Source organism: Muntiacus reevesi, chromosome 2 (genome assembly GCF_963930625.1).
Source record: "Muntiacus reevesi chromosome 2, mMunRee1.1, whole genome shotgun sequence".
In the NCBI taxonomy this organism is placed as follows: domain Eukaryota; kingdom Metazoa; phylum Chordata; class Mammalia; order Artiodactyla; family Cervidae; genus Muntiacus; species Muntiacus reevesi.
The window spans coordinates 69583718-69604867 of record NC_089250.1 but is presented as its reverse complement, the minus strand read 5'-3'; the positions used below and the strand labels follow the sequence as shown (position 1 = coordinate 69604867).

Sequence of the window (21150 nt, the reverse complement as noted above, 5' to 3'; positions counted from 1 at the left end):
CTTAAACTCATGTCCATTGAGTCAATGATGCCATCCAACCATCTCATCCTCTATTACCCCCTTCTCCTCCTGCCCTCAGTCTTTCCCAGCATCAGGATCTCTTCCAAAGAGTCAGCTCTTTGCATCAGGTGGCCAAAGTACTGGATCTTCAGCTTCAGCATCAGTCCTTCCAGTGAATGTTCAGGGTAGATTTCCTTTAGGATTGACTGGTTTGATCTCCTTGCTGTCCAAAGTTCGAAAGCATCAGTGCTTTGGTGCTCATCCTTCTTTATGGTTCAACTCTCACATCCATACATGAGCTCTGGAACAGCCATAGCTTTGTCTAGATGTACTTTTGTCTGCAAGGTGATGTCTCTGCTTTTTCATATGCTGTGTAGATTTGTCATAGCTTTTCTTCCAAGGAGCAAGTGTCTTTTAATTTCATGGCTGCAGTCATCGTCCACAGTGATTTTGGAGCCCAGGAAAATAAAGTCTATCATTCAAGCTTGGGTTAAATTAATTCAAAGGTAGTACGGAAGCACGAGAATTGCCAAACTGGAGGGGTTTACTGGTTTTTCATGTAAGAGACATTACGATAGAGTTGAGAGGGGCTGTGCTTTGGGGTCAAATTGAAAGTAATTTGATTCCTGCCTCTGCCCTTTACAAACTGTGTAGCCTTGAGGAGGTTACTTAACCTCTCTGAACCTGATTCCAACTTCGCAAAATTGTTCATTGATTTCCAGAGAGCAACTCACAGAACTGCCGTAAGAGAAATAAGGTAGCGTTTCTAACGATCCTGCCACGTTGTTATTCAGGACTGTACAGAGTGAGCACAGAGGGCTGATTTCTTCCAAAGTGAAACTTGGCAAGGCTTTGAATGTTTTCTCCCAGAGACTCTTGATGTAATGGTTATGAGAGTCCCCTCCTTGCTGGGCCAGGCAGGAGCATCGGGCTGTGGTCTCTCCTGGGCTTCTCTAGGGCATGTCCCTCCTGGAGCGGAGGTCTACAGTGAGGCCAAAGGGAGCACCAGGGGCCCGGAGAGAGCCGTGTGTGGACCACATGACTCCTTCTGGCCTTGGACCATCAAGATGGTGAGTGGAGACCCAGCTGGCTGACCTTGCAGGCCCTGCTGGACAGGGGTCTGGGATGTGTGGCTGTTTCTCTTTTTTCCTTTGAAAATTAGTTACGTGCTAAAAATAAGTTGGTTTCAGAAGCAGACGTGTTTGGTCAGCTAGATAGTCCTGTAGTAGCAGCAGTGTTAGTGATCACTGAGGGTTATGGCCCGGAGACCAAGACTGTGGTGTACTACCTTGGTTAGACCCCAGCCCAGCAATTTCTGAGCTGCGAGATTTGGGGCAGGTTATAGTTGTCAGTTTTATCGTGCATATAGCATGGGTAGTAATAGCATCGATGTCTGTGGGCTCCTGGAGGATGAAATGAGAAAGCTCATGGCCGTGGCCTAGCACAGCGCACAGCATACGGTAAGCACGCAACAAATGCCAGTTGCTGTCATTTCCGTTCCCACGTCACAGACGAGGAAATGGAGGCTCGAGATTTTCTCTGACCCACCAGAGGTCAGAGGAAGTGCCAGAACCACGAATGTCATCCTTTGATGCTGTCTTTCACTCCTGACACTTCTTTGCACTCAGTTCATTATTCATGAGGCATTTATTGAGTTTCCCTTAAGTTCTCAAAGCATCAAAGTACCCAGGTCTTTGATACCTCCCGACGATTCAGTGGCAAAGAATACAGACATATGCTTCCTGCCCCCGTGGACTTAAACAGGTGGTGGGAAGACAGAAAATAAATAAGCAAATGAGTAGATAAAAATATTCCAGAGTTCTTCAGAGGATGTGAATAACAACACTGTTGAATAGAAGTAAGACAGTGTGGTAGAGAATTGGGGAAAAGAGGAGTTTGTTTCCCTTGGAGTCTTCAGAGAGGTTTCTCTGAGAAAGCTGAGACTGATGTTTGATGTGGAAGATACCCCATGAAGCACTGGGGTGAGAGTGTTCCAGGCTAGGGGACCAGAAGTGGAAAGACCCTGAGGCCGTAAAGAGCTGGCTTGGCTTCCAGGGTCTTGAGAAGATGACTCAACTCCTGCCAGAAAGCAGTGGTTGGCCCTTCCTTCTGTGTAGAGGAAACCTTTTCTCACCTTTCCCAGCCGATCTAAAGTTTTCCTGAAACAGGTTATGACCCTTGGCTGACCCTTTCTTTCCCGCCTCCCTCAAAAACAGAAATGCAAAAACACATCACCATTGCATGAGAAAAGATGAAAGATGCTATTCTGGCTTCTGAGTGGGCAGAGCGCTGGCCCGGGGCCAGGACAGCTGGCTGCAGTCCCAGCTCTGCACCCCCTCTCTCTGCAGCCTTGTCCTTTTCATGCCTGTCTCCCCACCTGTAAGTTTCGGAGTTGGGCCAGGTGACCCTTTCCCTCCTGACACGTGGGAGAGCAGTGGAATCCCTGAATCCACTCTGGGGTTGTTGAGGGGAAACAAAAGCAGGCTTCCTGGGTTGGGTGGGGCCGACATTCAGGCGGGTCTCCAGCTGGGTCTCCAGACTGAGCCATCTTAACGTTATCCAGACGTGCCTGTCCACCCCTGCCCACTGCCTCCTCTTCTTGGCAGGGTGAGCGCTGACCCTGCACATGGCTCCTTCTTTGCTCCCTGGTCGCGATGCACGGCAGCATCTGCTGAGACGTTACCCGGGGCACGGCAGACGGCTGTCTTCCCTGCTCTTTCCTGGAGCCTGAGAAGGGCTGGCACACGGGAGGAGGCACGGTTCTGCCTGCCGCATCTTCCTGGGTTCTCTTCTCCGGGACATTCAGATGCACCAGACTGAGGCCTGTGGCAAACCCCGCAGGGAAGCTGGTCTCAGCAGAGGCTTTTATTTCCAGGGGACACCGGACCCTCCTGTATCCCAGCAAACGTAGGTGGGTGACATGGTAGACAACAGTCACCATTTCCCAGCATGTCAGAAATTGAGGTGCCCTCCGAGAGAGTTTAATTTATTCCTTGATTACCTGGTCAGAATCTCTGACCTGAGAGGTTAGGTGGTTTGCCCAAGGTCACGCAGCAGTTAAGTGGTCAATGAAGCTGGACTTGACAGTGCGTAGCAATAGCATATCACCCTAGGCACTGCTGATTCACACAGGGGGTGATGCACCAGCTCAGATAGTTTCTTTAAAATATTTTGTTTGAAGATTATGTTTTGAGCCTGGGCACATAGAACATAGCTATCTTCCCCATTTCTCATTCATATGTTGGGATTAAATATTGATGTGTGTGCATGCGAGTCACTTCAGTTGTGTCCGACTCTTTTCAACCCTGTGGACTGTAGCCCACCACGCTCCCCTGTTCATGGGATTCTCAAGGCAAGACTATTGGAGTGGGTTGCCATGCCTTCCTTCAGGGGATCTTCCCGATCTAGGGATAGAACCCAAGTCTCTTATGTCTCGTGCGTTGGCAGGTGGGTTCTTTACCACTAGGACCGCCATGTAACAAATACTTAACTTGGCACCTACTATGTGCCAGGCTCTGTTCCAAGTCTTTACAATTACTAAATTTCCCCAATTCTGATCACAACCCCCAAGAGATGAACACTGTGATTATCCTCATTTTATAGATGGGGACATTGAAGTACATAGAGGTTAAATAACTTGGGCAAGGTCATACAAGGTTAAAAGAGTACCAGAGCTGGGGTGCTGGCTCCAGAATCCATACCTTTAATCCCTATGGGTGCTGAATTTCACTGGTCAAAGACCATCATCTGCCGGTCATGATGGGCATGCTTTAGGGTCACTCATCTCCTTGAACTCTCCAGTTTACAGAGAGAAACACTGGAACCTGGAAAGGACGTGAAGGCATTGGATCAGCTTCTAGAAGGTCGCTATTTCCGTTAGCCTTGTCTTTTTCTGCTCCACTGTGCCATCTTGGAAGTCGGAACACGTCTCTGGTCTAAAAGATACCCAGCAGCAAGTTCATTATTCTCCCTTGAAGTCCCTTTGCTAACTTCCACCTTTGTTGTTTTCCTGGATTTATTATAATGGGCCAAATTAACCTGAGTTGCCTCCCAGAGTCTCTGGGAGAAAGAACCAAATGAGCAGATCAGACACTGTTTTCTGGGCCCTTGGGGAATGCCTGAGCCATCAGAGAGACATCATCTTATTTATAATACACTCACTGTTCACAGAGCTTTAAAACATTTTTTTTTCCTATTAGGAGTATTGTTTCTATCTGTTGAGTCCATGAGTGTTTGACATTGGATGACTTTATAAAACATTCTACTAATTGGATTTGTTAAAGCAAATAAATCAAACGCTAATTGGAACGTGCCCTGCCATTATTTTTGCTTACTGAATTAGATATAATGGTGTGAAGGCCTTCTTATCATATTTGTGCACTTATTTAAACACCCCCTTGGCACACACTTCTGCAAATTCAATTAGATATTCCAAAAAGGAATTCAATTTATGCCAGGCTGGTTTACATTCATTCCGGGGGCAAGACTCGCCTACCCATGATAGTCTGCCCACGATTAATAAGCCACTTAGATATTGCCCTGCCTCCAGAGACTCTTGCCGGCACGAGGGCAGCATCTTGATGACTTGGGGGCTGTGGGGCTTTATGGCTTGAATGTGTGCATCCACAGAGCCGGGCTGGCTTCATGGGTGTGTCCCTTGTGCACTCGGCCAGGGCCTGGCACTTGGAAGGGCCCTGTGCTTCGTCTAATGATCTCCAATGGCCATGTTGGAATTCTTAATAGTTTTTAAGCAAATGGCTTTGCATTTTGGCTTTGTGCTGGCTCTCCCATGAATGTAGTAGCTGAGATCTCCCTGGTAGACTTTTTGGCTAAGAAGGGGGTCCTTGATTTGAGTCTTGGCTCTGCCGTTGGTTGATTGGGTAATGTTGAGAGTGTCACCTGCTCTGGCCTTGGTTTCCTTGTCTGTGAAGTAGGAGCACTAGTCTTTACCCATTAAGAACACATGCTCTGATGTCGGTGAAGTGCTCTTGCATATGAACAAGTTCTGTTCTGAGAGCGCTTTTGTAAGCCCAACTTGTTCATAAATCCAACAAAGTTAGCCTAGGTACCCAAACAATGCAATTTGCTATATAGTACTGTCAATTCTAAAGGAACTCAATCATTTATAGTCACTGGAAGGACTGATGCTGAAGCTGAAGCTCCAATACTTTGGCTACCTGATTCGAAGAGCCGACTTATTAGAAAAGACCCTGATGCAGGGAAAGATTGAAGGCAGGAGGAGAAGGGGTCGACAGAGGATGAGATGGTTGGATGGCATCACCGACTCAATGGACATGAGTTTGAGCAAGCTTCGGGACATGGTGAAGGACAGGGAAGTCTGGCATACTGCAATCCATGGGGTCACAAAGAGTCAGACATGACTGAGCAACTGAACAACAACTGTGCTATAGTAGGTTTATAATACTTTTCACACAAGTAACACATTAAAAAAAAAGATTTTTAATCTTTAAGTACCTTGAAAAGTACAGTAGTACAGTACAACTGCTGGCAAATAGGGACTGGCATCAAATGATCAGGCAGGAAGAGTTAGGGAAAGGAGGTGTGGGAAGTGGTAGAGCTGAAGAATCGTCAGCAATAAGATACTAGTAGGGATGGGTGAGGTGCAATTTCACTCACGCCTGACATTGATGGCACAGGTTCTGGTTCCTTGATGGAACCAAATGCATGTTCACGTCTTTGAAAGTTTGCAACTTGAAGGTTCAAATGTTGGGGACTTAACTGTATTTAAATCCAGTAACCTTTGGTGCTTCTCTCAAGCCTTTATCCTACAGGCTGGGAATGTAGCTTCGAAAGGAAGACAGTGGATGACATGTCCCCCCTTCCACTTCCTGCAGGAAGGAAGAAACGTTCTACAACTGAGAAATGGGAAGGAGGTGTCAAAAGCACATGACATCAAACCCTCAAAGGGTGCAAACACGGTACTTTTCTGTGACCGTGTTAAAATTGTAAAATTTTACGGGATCAAAGCAGAGGTTAGCCAACTAGAGCCTCCAGGCCAGTTCTGGACCTTCACTGATTTTGTACTCCATCTGCAAAGGAAGATTGGTTTTCACATTTTTAAATGGTTAACACAAGTCAAAAGAAGAATACTATTTTGTGATATGTGGGAATCATAGGAAATTCAAAGTGCAGCATCAGTAAATTCAGTCTTATTAGCAGACAACCCTGCCCCTCTTTCTGTGTGACTTGTGGCTGCTTCTCTACAGTGACACTGCTGAGTCTTAGTGACAGAGACCAAGGGTCCTTCCATGGTGGGCAGAATGGCAAATTGGTCCCCACAGTTACTGGCCCCTGGTATTTGTGTCTTGTTTAATCCCTGTCCTTTGAGAGGGACTGGGATAGGATAGATTTCACCCTTTTCTAGATTTTTTTTTTTATGTGGATCATTTTTAGAGTCTTTATTGAATTTGTTGCAATATTGCTTCTGTTTTGTATTTCGGGTTTTTGGCTGGAAGGCATGAGGGGGTCTTAGCTTCCCAATCTAGGATCAAACCCGCACCCCCTGCATTGGAAGGCAAAGTCTGAACCACTGGACCACCAGGGAAGTCGCAGATCTCACTCTTGTGATTAGGTTATGTCAGTGATCAAGGTGAAGGGGTTTCACAGGTATAATTAAGGTCCCAAGTTGGCTGACTTTAATGAAGAAGATGATCTTGTTTGGGTGGGCCTGACTGAATCATATGAGCCCTTAAACAGGATGGAGCCTTGCTCAGGAAGAGAGTAGAGAGGATTTATGGCAGGAACTGTGGGTGGCTTCTAGGAACTGAGAGCAGCGCTTACACGATGACCCCCAGAGGTCAGGAGTGAAAGTGTTAGTCACTCAGTCATTCGGACTCTTTGCAACCCCATAGCCCAATAGGTTTCTCTGTCCATGGGCCTCTCCAGGCAAGAATACTGAAGTGGGCAGCCATTCTCTTCTCTAGAAGCCCCGATGCTATAATTATTATAAGGAACTGAATTCTGCCAAACACCCTGCAAAAGTTGACCTGGACTCCAGAAAGGAAATCAGGTCTCCTGTTACCTTGACCTCAGTCTTGTGAGGCCCTGATAAGGTGCAACCTGGCCTTCACTTCTTACCTGTGGAAACCAGGAGATAAAAAAATCAATGGGTGTCGTTTTGAGTTTGTGATAGCGTGTTGGTAGCAAGAAAAAACCAATACACCTGCAACGTGAACATCTTTACTGTCTGACCCCCTATAGAAAAAGTTGGTTGACCCTTGTCTTAGGGAGTGGGTTTGGTAAGACTTAACTTTCATGCATTTGTGTGTGCATGCTCAGTCATGTCCAACTCTTTGCGACCCCATGGACTGTAAATTTACCAGAGAGCCAGGCTCCTCTGTCCATGGAATTTTCCAGGCTAACACTAGAGTGGGTTGCCATTCCCTCCTCCAGGGGATCTTCCCGACCCAGGGTTCAAATCCTCTTGCATCGTCTGCATTGGCAGGCAGTTTCTTTACCACTGCACCATCTGGGAAGCCCACTTCCATACATAAACATACATATAGAGATATTTTTAAAAATGTATATATTTATATACATACTTACATAGCTCAAGTACAGTGCCTCGCATGGAGCAGAAGCCCTGCAAACCTTTAGTTTCTTTTCTGAACTCAACTCTGTTTAAGAATACACAGGATCATATCTGAGAAATGCAGAGGCAGACACATTTATATTTTTATTGAATTTCTATTCCTCTCATTTTCAAAAGAGGAGCTCATGTTTAAAAAAAATCCTGATTGGCACTATAAACTTTATTTATGCTTTAATGTATCTTAAAGTATGTATCCTGCACTATTTTTACTTCCCTTACAGATGCTGATATGGTATACATTACCAAATCCAAATGGATTTTCAAAATCCAATTTCCTTGCTACCGTTTTCCATTTCTCTGTTGACTTTTTATGCTTGACTCACATCAGAGCATCTGGGGCCTTTACTACATTTTGACCTCAACCTGTCCAGGGAGATAGCTTCTCTGTCCCGATGTAGGGAGACACTGCTGAGTCCTCAGCTTACGGCCGTGTCCACAGTTATTTTGGTCTTCTCCCAACTGGGACATGTGCTTTGGAGGCTGAGCCCAATTCTAGGGGTGGGGATAGGTTTAGGAGACTTTTGTTTTCTTCCAAATTGATGGTGATGGAGTTGACATCAGTTGAGTGTGGCCGCTTTAAAACGGAGTGAGGTGAGCATCCAGATGACTGTCTTTTGGGAATCTCTCCAGTTGTAAGCCTTCCCCAAGTAGCCTGCCACAGACACCTGTGGTCTGGAGCCTCTTCCCGCAGGTGTTCGGTGCCAAAGAATTCCATCAAGAGAGGTAAATATGATTTGTGAAAGAGCAGGAAGAGCTGCAATAAGACTTAGGATCATGGGTCTGAATACTTCATGGTGAGGATCCACAGAAAGCTGACCTTCTTTTCCTTCTCCTCCTTCCCAGAGGTTCTCAGTAGCCAGTCCTAGTGCCGGTGAAGTGGCTCTGCATCTCTGTGGCTCCTGAGAGTTTCTAGGTCTCTCTGAGTCTTTGGAATCCTTAACTTTGACCACTGGAAGGTTCCTTTGTGATCTGTCTTGCACACCAGAAAGTGAAGGCCTGAAAAGGAAGAAAGGAGGTGAGCTGTAAAGGCTGTACCCCCTGGCAGTGTAGATTGCTGCCAGAGTGTATAATCTGAAGCTCATAACCACTCTTATTTCTCAATGTGTTGTCTGAGAGGAAGAAAGTCCAGGGAGAATTGCTTACAACACACGAATCAAATATGTTTTCCCCTCCCGAATAGCTTTCAAAACTTATCTCTTGGGCGAGTCAGGTCGACAGGGAACAAGTCTCTAGACTGTACAGTATTGGGTTCCAGTGAGTTGCTTTTCCTGAATTGTATGTTTGGTTGATGCTATCAGTTTTTATTGAGAGTGATTATGAGAAATAGACTCATGGAATTGACCACGCACCTCTTGCATGGATGTTGTTTGAGATATTGTGCATTGTGGGATGGTTGATTTCTGTTACCAGTACCCCTGTGGAGAAGTTCTTGTGTGATCTAAACACCTGGAATGATTGTAATTTACCAGACTTATTTGGCTTTTATTCTCTGAACACAGAGTATCCAGTAACTGAACAGATTGTCCTTTTTCTGCTGGCATCTGGAAGCGCAGAGTCAAATAGGTGACTCCCTTTCAGCAGGCGGGCTTGTAGGAAATGGCGGTGTGGACTTGAAACTCTCTCCTTCAGTTTGCTTTTTGCTGTCTCATGCTGTATTTCCTGCTTCTGTGCTTGTCCATCATCTGTGGCTGGACTGGAGTTGTGACCTCAGCAGGTTGTTTAACCCCTTAATACATCAGTTACTTTACACTTAAAGTAAGAATTAAAAAATCTACTTCACAGAGTCGTGAGGATTAAGTGAAAACAAACATGATCTCAGTGGTTTTCTGTGATCAGTGCCTAGTATATTACCTGACACAGAGCAAATACTCAACAGAGCATGCTTCTTATATTAGTCAGCATATGCAAGGCTCCACTATGGTAACAACTAAACACTAAGATGTCAGTGGCATTAAGACTAGAAAAGTTGACGTTTTGCCCCTGATGTGTTGAACGTCAATATTATTGGTCAGGTGACTGGGTGACTCTTTTTCAGTGAGTGTCTCAGGGATCTAGACATCTTTCTTTCTTTGATGCTCCTGTCTTCAAGTACACCTTTGAAGGTCTTTGTAGTAGGGCAGGTGAGAATGATTGCTGGTAAGATATTATTTTTATGGACTAGTGTTGCACATGTGGACATCACTTTATGATACGTTTCCAGGGTTTATTTACTATGTTGTCTTCGCCTTATGCAAAGTGGCCTGGAAATGAAGAGTTCTCATGTGTCTTAGAGAGAAGACCTGAACAGATTTCCATGGGCCTAGCATCATCTTGGCTGTATGTTCCACTATAGCCCTGGAGGCTGATCTCGTTTTGGATGATCAGTCAGCTCTTCCAGTGAACGCTTGAGTTGCTGCAGGCTCCCCGCTTACCATTCAAGCCCAACGGGATCGGGATGCTGTTGGTGATACTGCCTTGGTTCATTTATCCCCCACAGGCTGGATTTGGGTGAGGCAGGAGCGCTGTAAGGATGGGGGAGGGCGGCCCTTTCTGAGCAGTTGGAACTGTTGCTGCTGCCCTTTGCTAGGTTTTAAATGGAGTGTGTTGGGTCTCATATCTGTGGCATTCACTCTGTTGTTTTGGTCAGATGCAGTCTACAGAGGGAGTGGTTTGGAGAGGCTAGTTCGGAGTTTGTCCAACAGGCAGCATGGGGAAGGAGCTTTCTAGGTAGCAGTGGTGAGTGTGAGACCAGAAAGAGCAGGTGGAGTGGGGACTGCTGTGGGCTCACTGTTACTGAATGTAGCTTGGGCTCTGTCTGGTATCCCACTCAGTTTTAAAAGGTGTTCTTTATTGCAGTAGAAGTCACATAATATAAAATATCCTGTTTTAACCATATTTAACCGTACACTTCAGTGGCATTAAGCACAGTCACATTGCTCTGTAACTCACCATCATCCACCACCTTCAGTTTTCATCTTCCTAAACTAAAACCTTGTCCGCACTAAACACTAGCCCCATCCTTCCTGTTCCCCGGCCCTTGCGTCTACCCGTGTACTTTCTGACCCTATGAATCTGACTCTTCTTAGTACCTCGTATCGGAGAAGGCAATGGCACCCCACTCCAGTGCTCTTGCCTGGAAAATCCCATGGACGGAGGAGCCCGGTAGGCTGCAGTCCATGTGGTCACTAAGAGTCGGACACTACTGAGCGACTTCTCTTTCACTTTTCACTTTCATGCATTGGAGAAGGAAATGGCAAGCCACTCCAGTGTTCTTGCCTGGAGAATCCCAGGGATGGGGGAGTCTGGTGGGCTGCCGTCTATGGGGTCGCACAGAGTCGGACACGACTGAAGTGACTTAGCGGCAGCAGCAGTACCTCATATAAAACAGTCTGACACAACTTAGCCACAAACCCACCACCACCACCAGGTACCTCGCATGAGTGGAACTGAACAGTGTTTGTCTGTACCTAATATATATTGGAATGCATTTTTAAGGTTAACTTATCAAATAGATTGTACCTTCTTTTAAAAAATTTTTTATTTATTAATTTTTTTTTCTGGTTCATTTGTGGTTGTTTAGTCGCTAAGTTGTGTCTAACTCTTTTGGGACCCCGTAGACGGTAGCCCCCAAGGCTCCTCTGTCCATGGAATTCTCTAGGCAAGAATACTGGAGTGAGTTGCCATTCCCTTCTCCAGGGGATCTTCCTGACTCAGGAGATCTCACCCACATCTTCTGCACTGGCAGGTGGTTCCTTTACCACTGAGCCACCAGGGAAGCCCATTGGTTTTTAGTCAGCCCCTCCTCTATGCCAGCGCCATTTCCCAGCCAGTCTAAAGCTACTGTCCAGTGGAAGCTGGTTGATTGCACCTGCCCTTGCCTTTCAGAGGTCACCCTTCTTCACTCTGTCTCGGCTGCAGTCTCCTCTGCTGTCTGCCCTGACCTTTCCTCTTACCTCTTTGGACTTCCATCTTTGTCTGTTGACCCTTATCCATCCACATTGTCCATCCATTCTTCCCTTAGTTCCCCAAAGCACCAGTGACATGTCTGCTATTTGCAGCCAGCTCTCGCTGAGGGCTTGGGTGTAGTGGAGGGTCTTCACACTACAGGACAGGGAACTGTTGCCAATCATGGTCAGAAGGGCTTCCTGGACCACACCAACCAGGGATCCCCTCAGACAACCAATGCTTCGTAGCACATTTGGAAATGCAGTTACTCACTGGTTTGCTTATTTACCGTCAGTTACCTCACTCATCCTAGTGATGGCAAGCCTCTTATAAACCACTGTATCGATAGCACCTTGTTCTCTGCTCGATCTACCCTAAAAGCTCGATTAAATAATTGTGGATGAAAGAATGAATACATGGAAACAAACAGAAATTTTAGTTTCTACCAGGGCCTGTTGTTTCCCATCACAGGAAATTTCTCACTGTCTCTCACCTTCTGTAGGTGTCTGCTTTGCATTATGTTTCTTGGACCTCTCTCTCCCTCTTTTCCTTCTCTCTCTAGGTGTCTATACTGCAGGTTCCTATTGCTGTCTAGTGCAAAGCTATTTAAAACTCTGAACTCAAGTCCCAAACTTGTACTACCAAAATAGATTCAGCCCTCCTTTGTCCAGCCCGATTCGTTGGGGCTGCTAAAGACTGACTCTTCCAGGTTTCCACACTCAGAAAGAAAGGGAGTGGAGAGAGCTTTGCCCTCATAGGTTTACTTTAGCAGTGTTGTGACTATATTCTGTATCTGATCTATCAACAGGCCTTCCACCACCATTAAGCAGAGGAAACCCCAGGTCTGGGTACAGAAGAAGGGTTTTGACCTTTGTTGCTGATGGAGAAGAGGGAGTGATATTACATGAGGCTGCAGACACAGGCAGGGGTTAGTAAGGGATGGTTTCTGTATGTGGACCAGAACCGTGGATGTGGTTTGGATGTGTGATGGGGAACCAGTGGCTGTTTAAGGAAGGGAGGTGATGGTGTGATGCGGTCTGAGCAGTAAGGAGACAAGAAGGGGCGCTGGAAGTGTGGACCAGCATGTAAAGCTCATTCATGGTGGTCTTTCTCCTCTGTACATTCTGCCAGCTCACCCTGGAGGGCTCTTCTTCCTGCTCTGTGCCAGTGGAGATGCTCCTGAACTTCAAAGCCCTAATTATTTCTCCCCTTCTACGTCCCCTTCCAGAATATAGTCACCTTTTGCTTCTCTGTGCAGACCAGCATTTCCTGGTTGTAGCCCCTGTTCTATACATCACATCTCTCTAAGTGTCACTTGGAGGGAACTTAGAGCCCAGAGCGTGTGCTCAATCCAGTTTACACAACTCATTGTAAAGTGCTGGTGGTGGATGGCTTGGACTTTTAGGGAGAAGCTTTAAATACTGCCAGCCTTGACTTCAGTATCTTCCTGGGGCACAATTGTCTAATTCTCTACAAATTTGATTTTTACTCCATGAAAACTACTCTTATAGGGAGGGAGGTGGATGCTGAGAATTTTTGCTGTGCCAGTTACTTTCTGTATATTACTCCATTTTATCCTCCTGGTATTTCTGCCAAGTGGATCTTCCCCTCCGTACTCCAGGTAAGGAAACTGAGACACAGATGGTGAAGCATCTGGTCCAGGCTGACCTGGCTTTGTAAAGCTGAGATCCGCGTCTCATTTTGCAGGACTCCGAAGCTGGTGCTCGGCCCGCTGCCTCGCAGCATCTCTCCATGTTGGAGGAAGCAATTACAGAGGCATGCCCTGGCATTCATTTTTTCTACTTAGATGGAGACGTTGCTGTTTACTTTCTCAGGAAGGAAGATTGAAATCAATGTAACTAGCCTTATTAACTTTTTTAAATAGGGGGCTTGCAGATGCCACTGTCTTTCCTTAGAGCACCAAAGCAAATATAAAAATCCAATTTGCTTGCTTTTAGGAAAAGAAAATCTCCACCAGAGTTTAAAATTCAAAGCTGTAAATGAAGAGCTGCTGAGACGGGGGTAACGAACCAAGCCTCAGACATAAGGATATATTTACCCATGTCTCTTTTGTCTGCAGGTGGCTGTTCCTTTGAGGAGCACTACAGCAACTGTGGTTATAGTGTGGCCCTGGGGACCAGTGGGTTTACCTGGGAGCAGATTAACACATGGGAGAAGCCAATGCTGGACCCAGCGGTGCCTACAGGTACGTGACCTGCTGTGCTCGGGGTTCTGATGGGGGTGGTAGCTTTTACAATGGCTCATGGGGAAGAATTTTATTCTGGGTTCAGCTGTTGGGGAGGACAGTAGGTAACTCTGTTGGTAGTAAGTTCACCACCCCCCAGAGGTATGCAAACCAAGGCTGAATGCATTCTTAAGGGTATGATAAAAATCATGTGTCATCTGGATTCAGGAAACTTTTAGATTTCTTTGAGCTTTGAGATTCTGAACTTTAGCTACAAGTGAGGCATCCCTAAATTTTGTTTGGGAGTCTGAGAGTAATGGGACCTTAGGGGAAGAACACTTCTCCATAATTTGAAGTCATTTCTTTCCTTCTGGACTACACAGACACAGCTTGTAAGTATACAGGGAGACTTCTACAGTCCAACTATTACTGATAAAGTTGATGTCCCAACATCCTGAATGCCAAATCTATTCTTTACCAGTGGGACTGAAGGCCTCATATACATTCCTGATGAATACCTGCATGAAACAGGCCTGTGAGAATTATAGCCAGTGTATTCCAGGGAAGGTGTGCCCGGAGGAAATGCTTTTGTTCTAGTTGGTCCTTCAGAGGATTGGAAGATGATCATCTACACTGGGCTGTGCTGTTTACTTTATTCAGGTCTCCAACTCAAATGCTAACCAATTCTGGAAACCCTGTCTTAGACACACCCAGAAATAATGCCTTACCGGCTACAGGGGCATCTCTTAGCCCAGTCAAGTTGACACACAGAATTAACCGTCACACCATGGATGGCCTCAACTCTCCCCAGCACTTCAGTTGCCATCAACATCACTTAGGAACTTGATGTACGTGACCCATGGCACAGCTGCCTTGTCTTAGCTGCTCTGAGAGGCAGCTTTGCCAGGATGTCATTAAGCTGGAGACAGAAAGGTGTGCAGAGATGTCCAGGTGAGGCTGAAAGATGTCCAGCTGAGGGTGTGACCAGTGTGACCATATGGGCTCTGAGTTTGGCTCCAAAGCAGGAGGCTCATATCTTGGCTCTATCTTGTTCCTATTAAGGACATCAATTGCTTGCGTACCTTTCTCCTGAATATAGCCGTAACCCACCAGGTATCGTAAAGCTGTGACATGGTACAAAACCGAGCTTTTCAGATATGGTAGGATCCCTACTTTACATGCGCAGAATGACCAAAACTACACAAGGTGACCTCTATGCCTGTTGTCCCATCATAATTTTTTTAAATGCAGACTTTTACTCTCAGGAATGTCTTCGTTTGTGTAATAGAATCACTCTTTCCATTAGGAACCCCAGGACTGTAGCATGCCTGTGCTGAAGGTTACTTACCAGGTCTTCTGTGCTCTGTGCGGCCATCCTTGATGTGGGCCAAATAAATTCAGATCTTATGAAAAGTTAAAGTGTTAGTTGCTCAGTCTTGTCTGACTCTTTGCTACTGGACAGACTGTAGTCCACCAGGCTTGTCTGTCCATGGGATTCTCCAGGTAAAAATACTGGAGTGGGTAGCCATTCACCCCTCCAGGGGATCTTCCTGGCCCAGGTTGATCCCAGGTCTCCTGAATTGCAGGCAGATTCTTTACTGTCTTAGCCACCAGGGAAGCCCTCAGATCTTACAGTGCACCTGTGTATGTGCTCTATGTGTGTTTGCACACACACAGGCTCTTCTGGCCCATCTGTAGACTACTAGATGCCCTAGATGCCCATTCAGGCTCTCCAGACTCAGCATCTCCCAAATTGAACTCTTGATTCATCTCCATCCACTCATGCTTTAGTGCTCCTTGTCTCAAAAGGCCACTTCATCACTCTGGTGCTGCTTCAGAAACCCAGGGGTCACGCTTCTCTCTTCCCCCTGTCCTCCTCCCTCTCCTTGTCAATCACTCCATCCTACCCCTTCACCTCCTGAGCCCATCTCAGGTCTGCTCACGTCTCTCCATCTCTGCCACCACTGCCCTGGTGCCATGCCGTCCACCCTTGCCTGGGTCACAGGTAGACCTTCACACCGGCTTTTCAGCTTCCTCTTTTTTTTTTAATTATTTCTTTTTTAAAATTAATTTTTGTTGGCGCATAGTTGCTTTACAATTTTGCATTAGTCTCTACTGTAGAGCGCTGTGCAGCGAGATAAACCAGCCATACACACACATGTGTCCCCTCTCCTTTGGATTTCCTTCCCGTCTGGGTCCCTGCAGGGCGCTGAGTAGAGTTCCCTGTGCTGCACGGTCTGCTGTCATTAGTTTATCAATAGTGTTTATGTGTCAGTGTCCACCTCCCAGTCCCTCCCACCCTCCATTGTCCACCCCTTGGTGTCCATATGTTTGTTCTCTAGATCTGTGTCTCTATTTCTGCTTTGCAAATAGGATCATCTATACTCTTTTTCTAGATTCCACATACATGCATTAATGGCTTCCTCTTTTGACTTTAATCCACTCTCTGCACAGAAGCCAGAGGTTGTTCTAGAATGTAGGCCTGTTCACATTACCTCTTCCTTTCATTGCCCCCACCCAGCCTCTGCCTGGAATCTTTTTGAGGCTTTCCTCTTGCTCTGAGAGAGAAGACCCAATGCCCAGCTGTGGCCTCCGAGGCCCTGCAGGCCTGATCCAGCCTCCCCATATCATGATCTCCCCCGTGCTCACTTTACCCTGGATTTTATCGCTTATATGACACTGAAAGATGAGCTCCCAAGGTTGGTAGGTGCCCGATTTGCTACTGGAGATCAGTGGAGAAATAACACCAAAAAGAAGGAAGAGACGGAGCCAAAGCGAAAGTAACACCCAGGTGTGGATGTGATTGGTGATGGAAATAAAGTCTGATGTTGCAGAGAGCAATATTGCATAGGAACTTGGAATGTTAGGTCCATGAAACAAGGTAAATTAGAAGTGGTCAAATAGGAGATGGCAAGAATGAACATCGACATTTTAGGAATCAGTGAATTAAAATGGACTGGAATGAGTGAATTTAACTCAGATGACCGTTATATTTACTACTGTGGGCAAGAATCCCTTAGAAGAAATGGAGGAGCCCTCATAATCAACAAAAGAGTCTGAAATGCAGTACTTGAGTGCATTCTTGAAAACGACAGAATGATCTTTGTTAGTTTCCAAGGCAAACCATTCAATATCACAGTAATCCAAGTCTATGCCCCCAACCGCTAATGCCAAAGAAGCTGAAGTTCAATGGTTCTATGAAGACCTACAAGATCTTCTAGAACTAACATCCAAAAAAGATGTCCTTTGCATTATAGGGAACTGGAATGCAAAAGTAGGAAGTCAAGAGATGCCTGGAGTAACAGGCAAATTTGGCCTTGGAGTACAAAATGAAGCAGAGCAATGGCTAACAGAGTTTTGCCAGGAGAATGCACTGGTCATAGCAAACACCCTCTTCCAGCAACACAAGAGAAGACTCTACATGTGGACGTCACCAGATGGTAAACACCGAAATCAGATTGATTATATCCTTTGCAGCCAAAGATGGAAAAGCTCTAAATAGTCAGCAAAAACAAGACTGGGAGCTGACTGTGGCTCAGATCATGAATTCCTTATTGCCAGATTCAGACTTACATTGAAGAAAGTCGAGAAAACCACTAAGCCGTTCAGGTATGACTTAAATCAGATCTCTTACGATTATACAATGGAAGTGACAAATAGACGCAAGGGATTAGATCTGATGGACAGAGTGCCTGAAGAACTATGGACAGAGGTTCATGACATTGTACAGGAGGCAGTGATCAAGACCATCCCCAAGAAAAAGAAATGCAAAAAAGGCAAAATGGTTGTCTGAGGCATTACAAATAGCTGAGAAAAGAAGAGAAGCAAAAAGCAAAGGAGAAAAGGAAAGATATTTTAATACAGAGTTCCAAAGAATACCATGGAGAGATAAGAAAGCCTTCCTCAGTGATCAGTGCAAAGAAATAGAGGAAAGCAAGAGAATGGGAAAGACTAGAGATCACTTCAAGAAAATTAGAGATACCAAGGGAACATTTTATGCAAATATGGGCTCAGTAAAGGACAGAAATGGTATGGACCTAACAGAAGCAGAGGATATTAAGAAGAGGTGGCAAGAATACACAGAAAAACTATACAAAAAAGATCTTGATCACCCAGATAACCATGATGGTGTGATCACTCACCTAGAACCAGATACCCTGGAATGCAAAGTCAAGTGGGCCTTAGGAAGCATCACTGTGAACAACGCTAGTGGAGGTAATGGAATTCCAGTTGAGATATTTCTAATCCTAAAAGATGATGCTGTGGAAGTGCTGCACTTAATATGCAAGCAAATTTGGAAAACTCAGCAGTGGCCACAGGACTGGAAAAGGTCAGTTTTCATTCCAATCCCAAAGAAAGGCAATGCCAAAGAATGTTCAGACTACTGCACAATTGCATTCACCTCACATGCTAGCAAAGTAATGCTCAAAATTCTCCAAGCCAGGTTTCAACAGTACGTGAACCATGAACTTCCAGATGTTCAAGCTGGATTTAGAAAAGGCAGAGGAACCAGAGATCAAATTGCCAACATCTGCTGGATCGTCAAAAAAGCAAGAGAGTTCCAGAAAAGCATCTACTTCTGCTTTATTGCTTATGCCAAAGCCTTTGACTGTGTGGATCACAACAAACTGTAGAAAATTCTTCAAGGGTTGGGAATACCAGGCCACCTGACCTGTCTCCTGAGAAATCTGTATGGAGGTCAAAAAGCAAGTTAGAAATTGGACATGGAACAACAGACTGGTTCCAAATTGGGAAAGGAGTACATCAAGGCTGTATATTGTCACCCTGCTTATTTAACTTAGGTGCAGAGTACATCATGCGAAATGCTGGGCTGGAAGAAGTACAAGCTGGAATCAAGATTGCTGGGAGAAATATCAGTAACCTCAGATATGCAGATGATACCACCCTTATGGCAGAAAACGAAGAACTAAAGAGCCTCTTGATGAAAGTGAAAGAGGAGAGTGAAAAAGTTGGAATAAAACTCAACATTCAGAAAACTAAGATCATGGCATCTGGTCCCATCACTTCATGCAAATAGATGGGGAAGTGATGGAAACAATGAGAGACTATTTTTTGGGCTCCAGAATTACTGCAGATGGTGACTGCAGCCATGAAATTAAAAGATGCTTGCTCCTTGGAAGAAAAGCTGTGACCAAACTAGACAGCATGTTAAAAAGCAGAGATATTACTTTGCCAACAAAGGTCCATCTAGTCAAAGCTATGGTTTTTCCATTAGTCATGTATGGATATTATAGTTGAACTATAAAGAATGCTGAGTGCTGAAGAATTGATGCTTTTGAACTGTGGTTTTGGAGAAGACTCTTGAGAGTCCCTTGGATAGCAAGAAGATCCAACCAGTCCATCCTAAAGGAAACCAGTCCTGAATATTCATTGGAAGGACTGATGCTGAAGCTGAAACTCCAGTACTTTGGCCACCTGATGCAATGAACCGACTCATTTGAAAAGACCCTGATGCGGGAAAGATTGAAGGCAGAAGGAGAAAGGGATGGCAGAGGATGAAATGGTTGGATGGCACCTCCGACTCGATGGACATGAATTTGAGCAAGCTCTGGGAGTTGTTGATGGACTGCAAAGGCAGGTGTGTTGCAGTCCATGGGTTCATAAAGAGTTGGACACGACTGAGCAACTGAACTAATTAATTGAGAATGTTCCAGACCATTTTCTGCCTCAGGAACTCACATAAGATTGGTAGCCTCTGTACAACCTTTGCCTGCCCTGTTTTCTTGTTCTTCCTCTTTGTATCTCCACTCTTGCATCACTTCCTTAGGCTGGTGCTCCCTAGATGCTCCAGGCTGGGTCACCTCTTTCTGTAAATGTTCCCTGTTGCACCCTACACTTTCCCTCAAAACGTGCATCACCGATGTTACTTGTTCAATGTATGTTGTATGCCCAGATGAGAAATTCCATGTCAGCAAGGAGCATGACAGTCTTGTTCCTGGCTTTATTTTTAATGTTTAAGTCAACGCATCATACACAGTATGTATGAAATACAATTTTTCTGGATGCATGCATGGATGGATGGGCAAATAGTCTTTATCAAGTGTTTCTTTGATGCAGGAATGAATGATAAGCATTCTTAAATGCCTTTGGGCCTTTTATTAACTGATCACACATTTAAAATCTTCGCTATCATCCTTCCATTTTATAGATCAGGAAAGCAAGGTTCCCCCCAGCCGAGGGGGACTGCTGCTTTTCCCACCACGACACTCTCGCTCCTGGAAGGAACAAGCCTTACTTCTGATCTTCATTTTCTCAGCCCCTCATTATGGCACAGTGGCGTTTCATAAATATTGGAGTGTGCTAATACAAACTTTTGAGCTGATCTAAATAGAGGCATTTGATAATGATCACTGAAATTATTCTGTCATGATGCGCCTGTGGATTTCAGCAGCTCCGCGTGCTTCTTAGGCAGAGAGGCATGAAAGTGAATTTGGATTAGGCGAAATTGTTTGTTCTTCTCTTGGGCAAAGACGGAGATCTTCCTCTTCCTTGGGTTCAGCCAGCAGTTTCCATCATCTTGGAAATCTAGTGTGATGCCATGTATTCAGATGTCCCATAGGCTTTTACTGAGCCCCTTCCGTGGGTCAGGCTCTGTGCTAGGCTCAGGGTCAGTCCGCCCATGCCCCTTGGGCACTTCCCTGGCACATGGGATGACCTGGACTCTTCACCATTCCTGCCAAGTCTTGGATGACCTAGTGCCTTTTCTGAGACCCTTTCCTGCTCTCTCTAAATGCTCCAGACACACTGGTCGCGTTTTCAGTTCCTCCCTGACTCAGGGCCTTTGCGTGGGTTGTACCTTCTCCCTGCAGTGGTTGTCTCTGCTTTTCACTTGCCTGATATCATCAGGTCCCAGCATTACCCCTTCTCAGGGAGATTCCCCTCCTTGGTCTGTCTGATGAAGGACCCCCCTGATGTTCTCTATTATAGCATCCTGTTCTCCGCTTTGAAAGTCCTCATCATAGGCTTGTTTGGGGCCAACTTCTTCCAGTCCTACCCCGTAGCCCACTGACACTGGGCCTTCATCCCTCTGCCTCAATTTCTTCATCGTTAACGTGGGGACCAGCGTGAGAGTTAAGTGGACTGGGGTATGTATGAGTATCGGCAAACAGTAGGGTTCATCCGTGCTGCTTTCCTTAAGTTCTTTTCTGCTTCTTACAGGGTCTGAGACTGTCGGTCTAAGTCCACATCGGAACCTTGCCCCTTCCTTCAAGCTCACCTCACCCTAGACGCTGGTTTGCACAGGTGACCCTTTCAGCAGGAGGTCTGCTGCCCCTGATGGGCCCAGAGAGGCTTTTCCATACCCAGGATACATGCTCCCCCGAGGGAGGTCACCTCCTCCATCTTCTCTGTTAATTCAGTTCACACTCAACGTCTGTCTTTCTCCTTCCTCATCCCTCTCCCTGAAAAA

General features: G+C 45.7%; 1 protein-coding gene across 1 annotated transcript in view; it reads left to right on the top strand.

The window, feature by feature from the left end:
- PTPRT (protein tyrosine phosphatase receptor type T) overlaps positions 1 to 21150 on the top strand; it is a 1090723-nt gene that overhangs the window by 290531 nt on the left and 779042 nt on the right. Inside the window, exon 2 of the mRNA XM_065919188.1 lies at positions 13617 to 13742. Within this exon, the coding sequence (XP_065775260.1) occupies positions 13617 to 13742 (126 nt within the window). The remainder of the gene's footprint in view (positions 1 to 13616; positions 13743 to 21150) is intronic.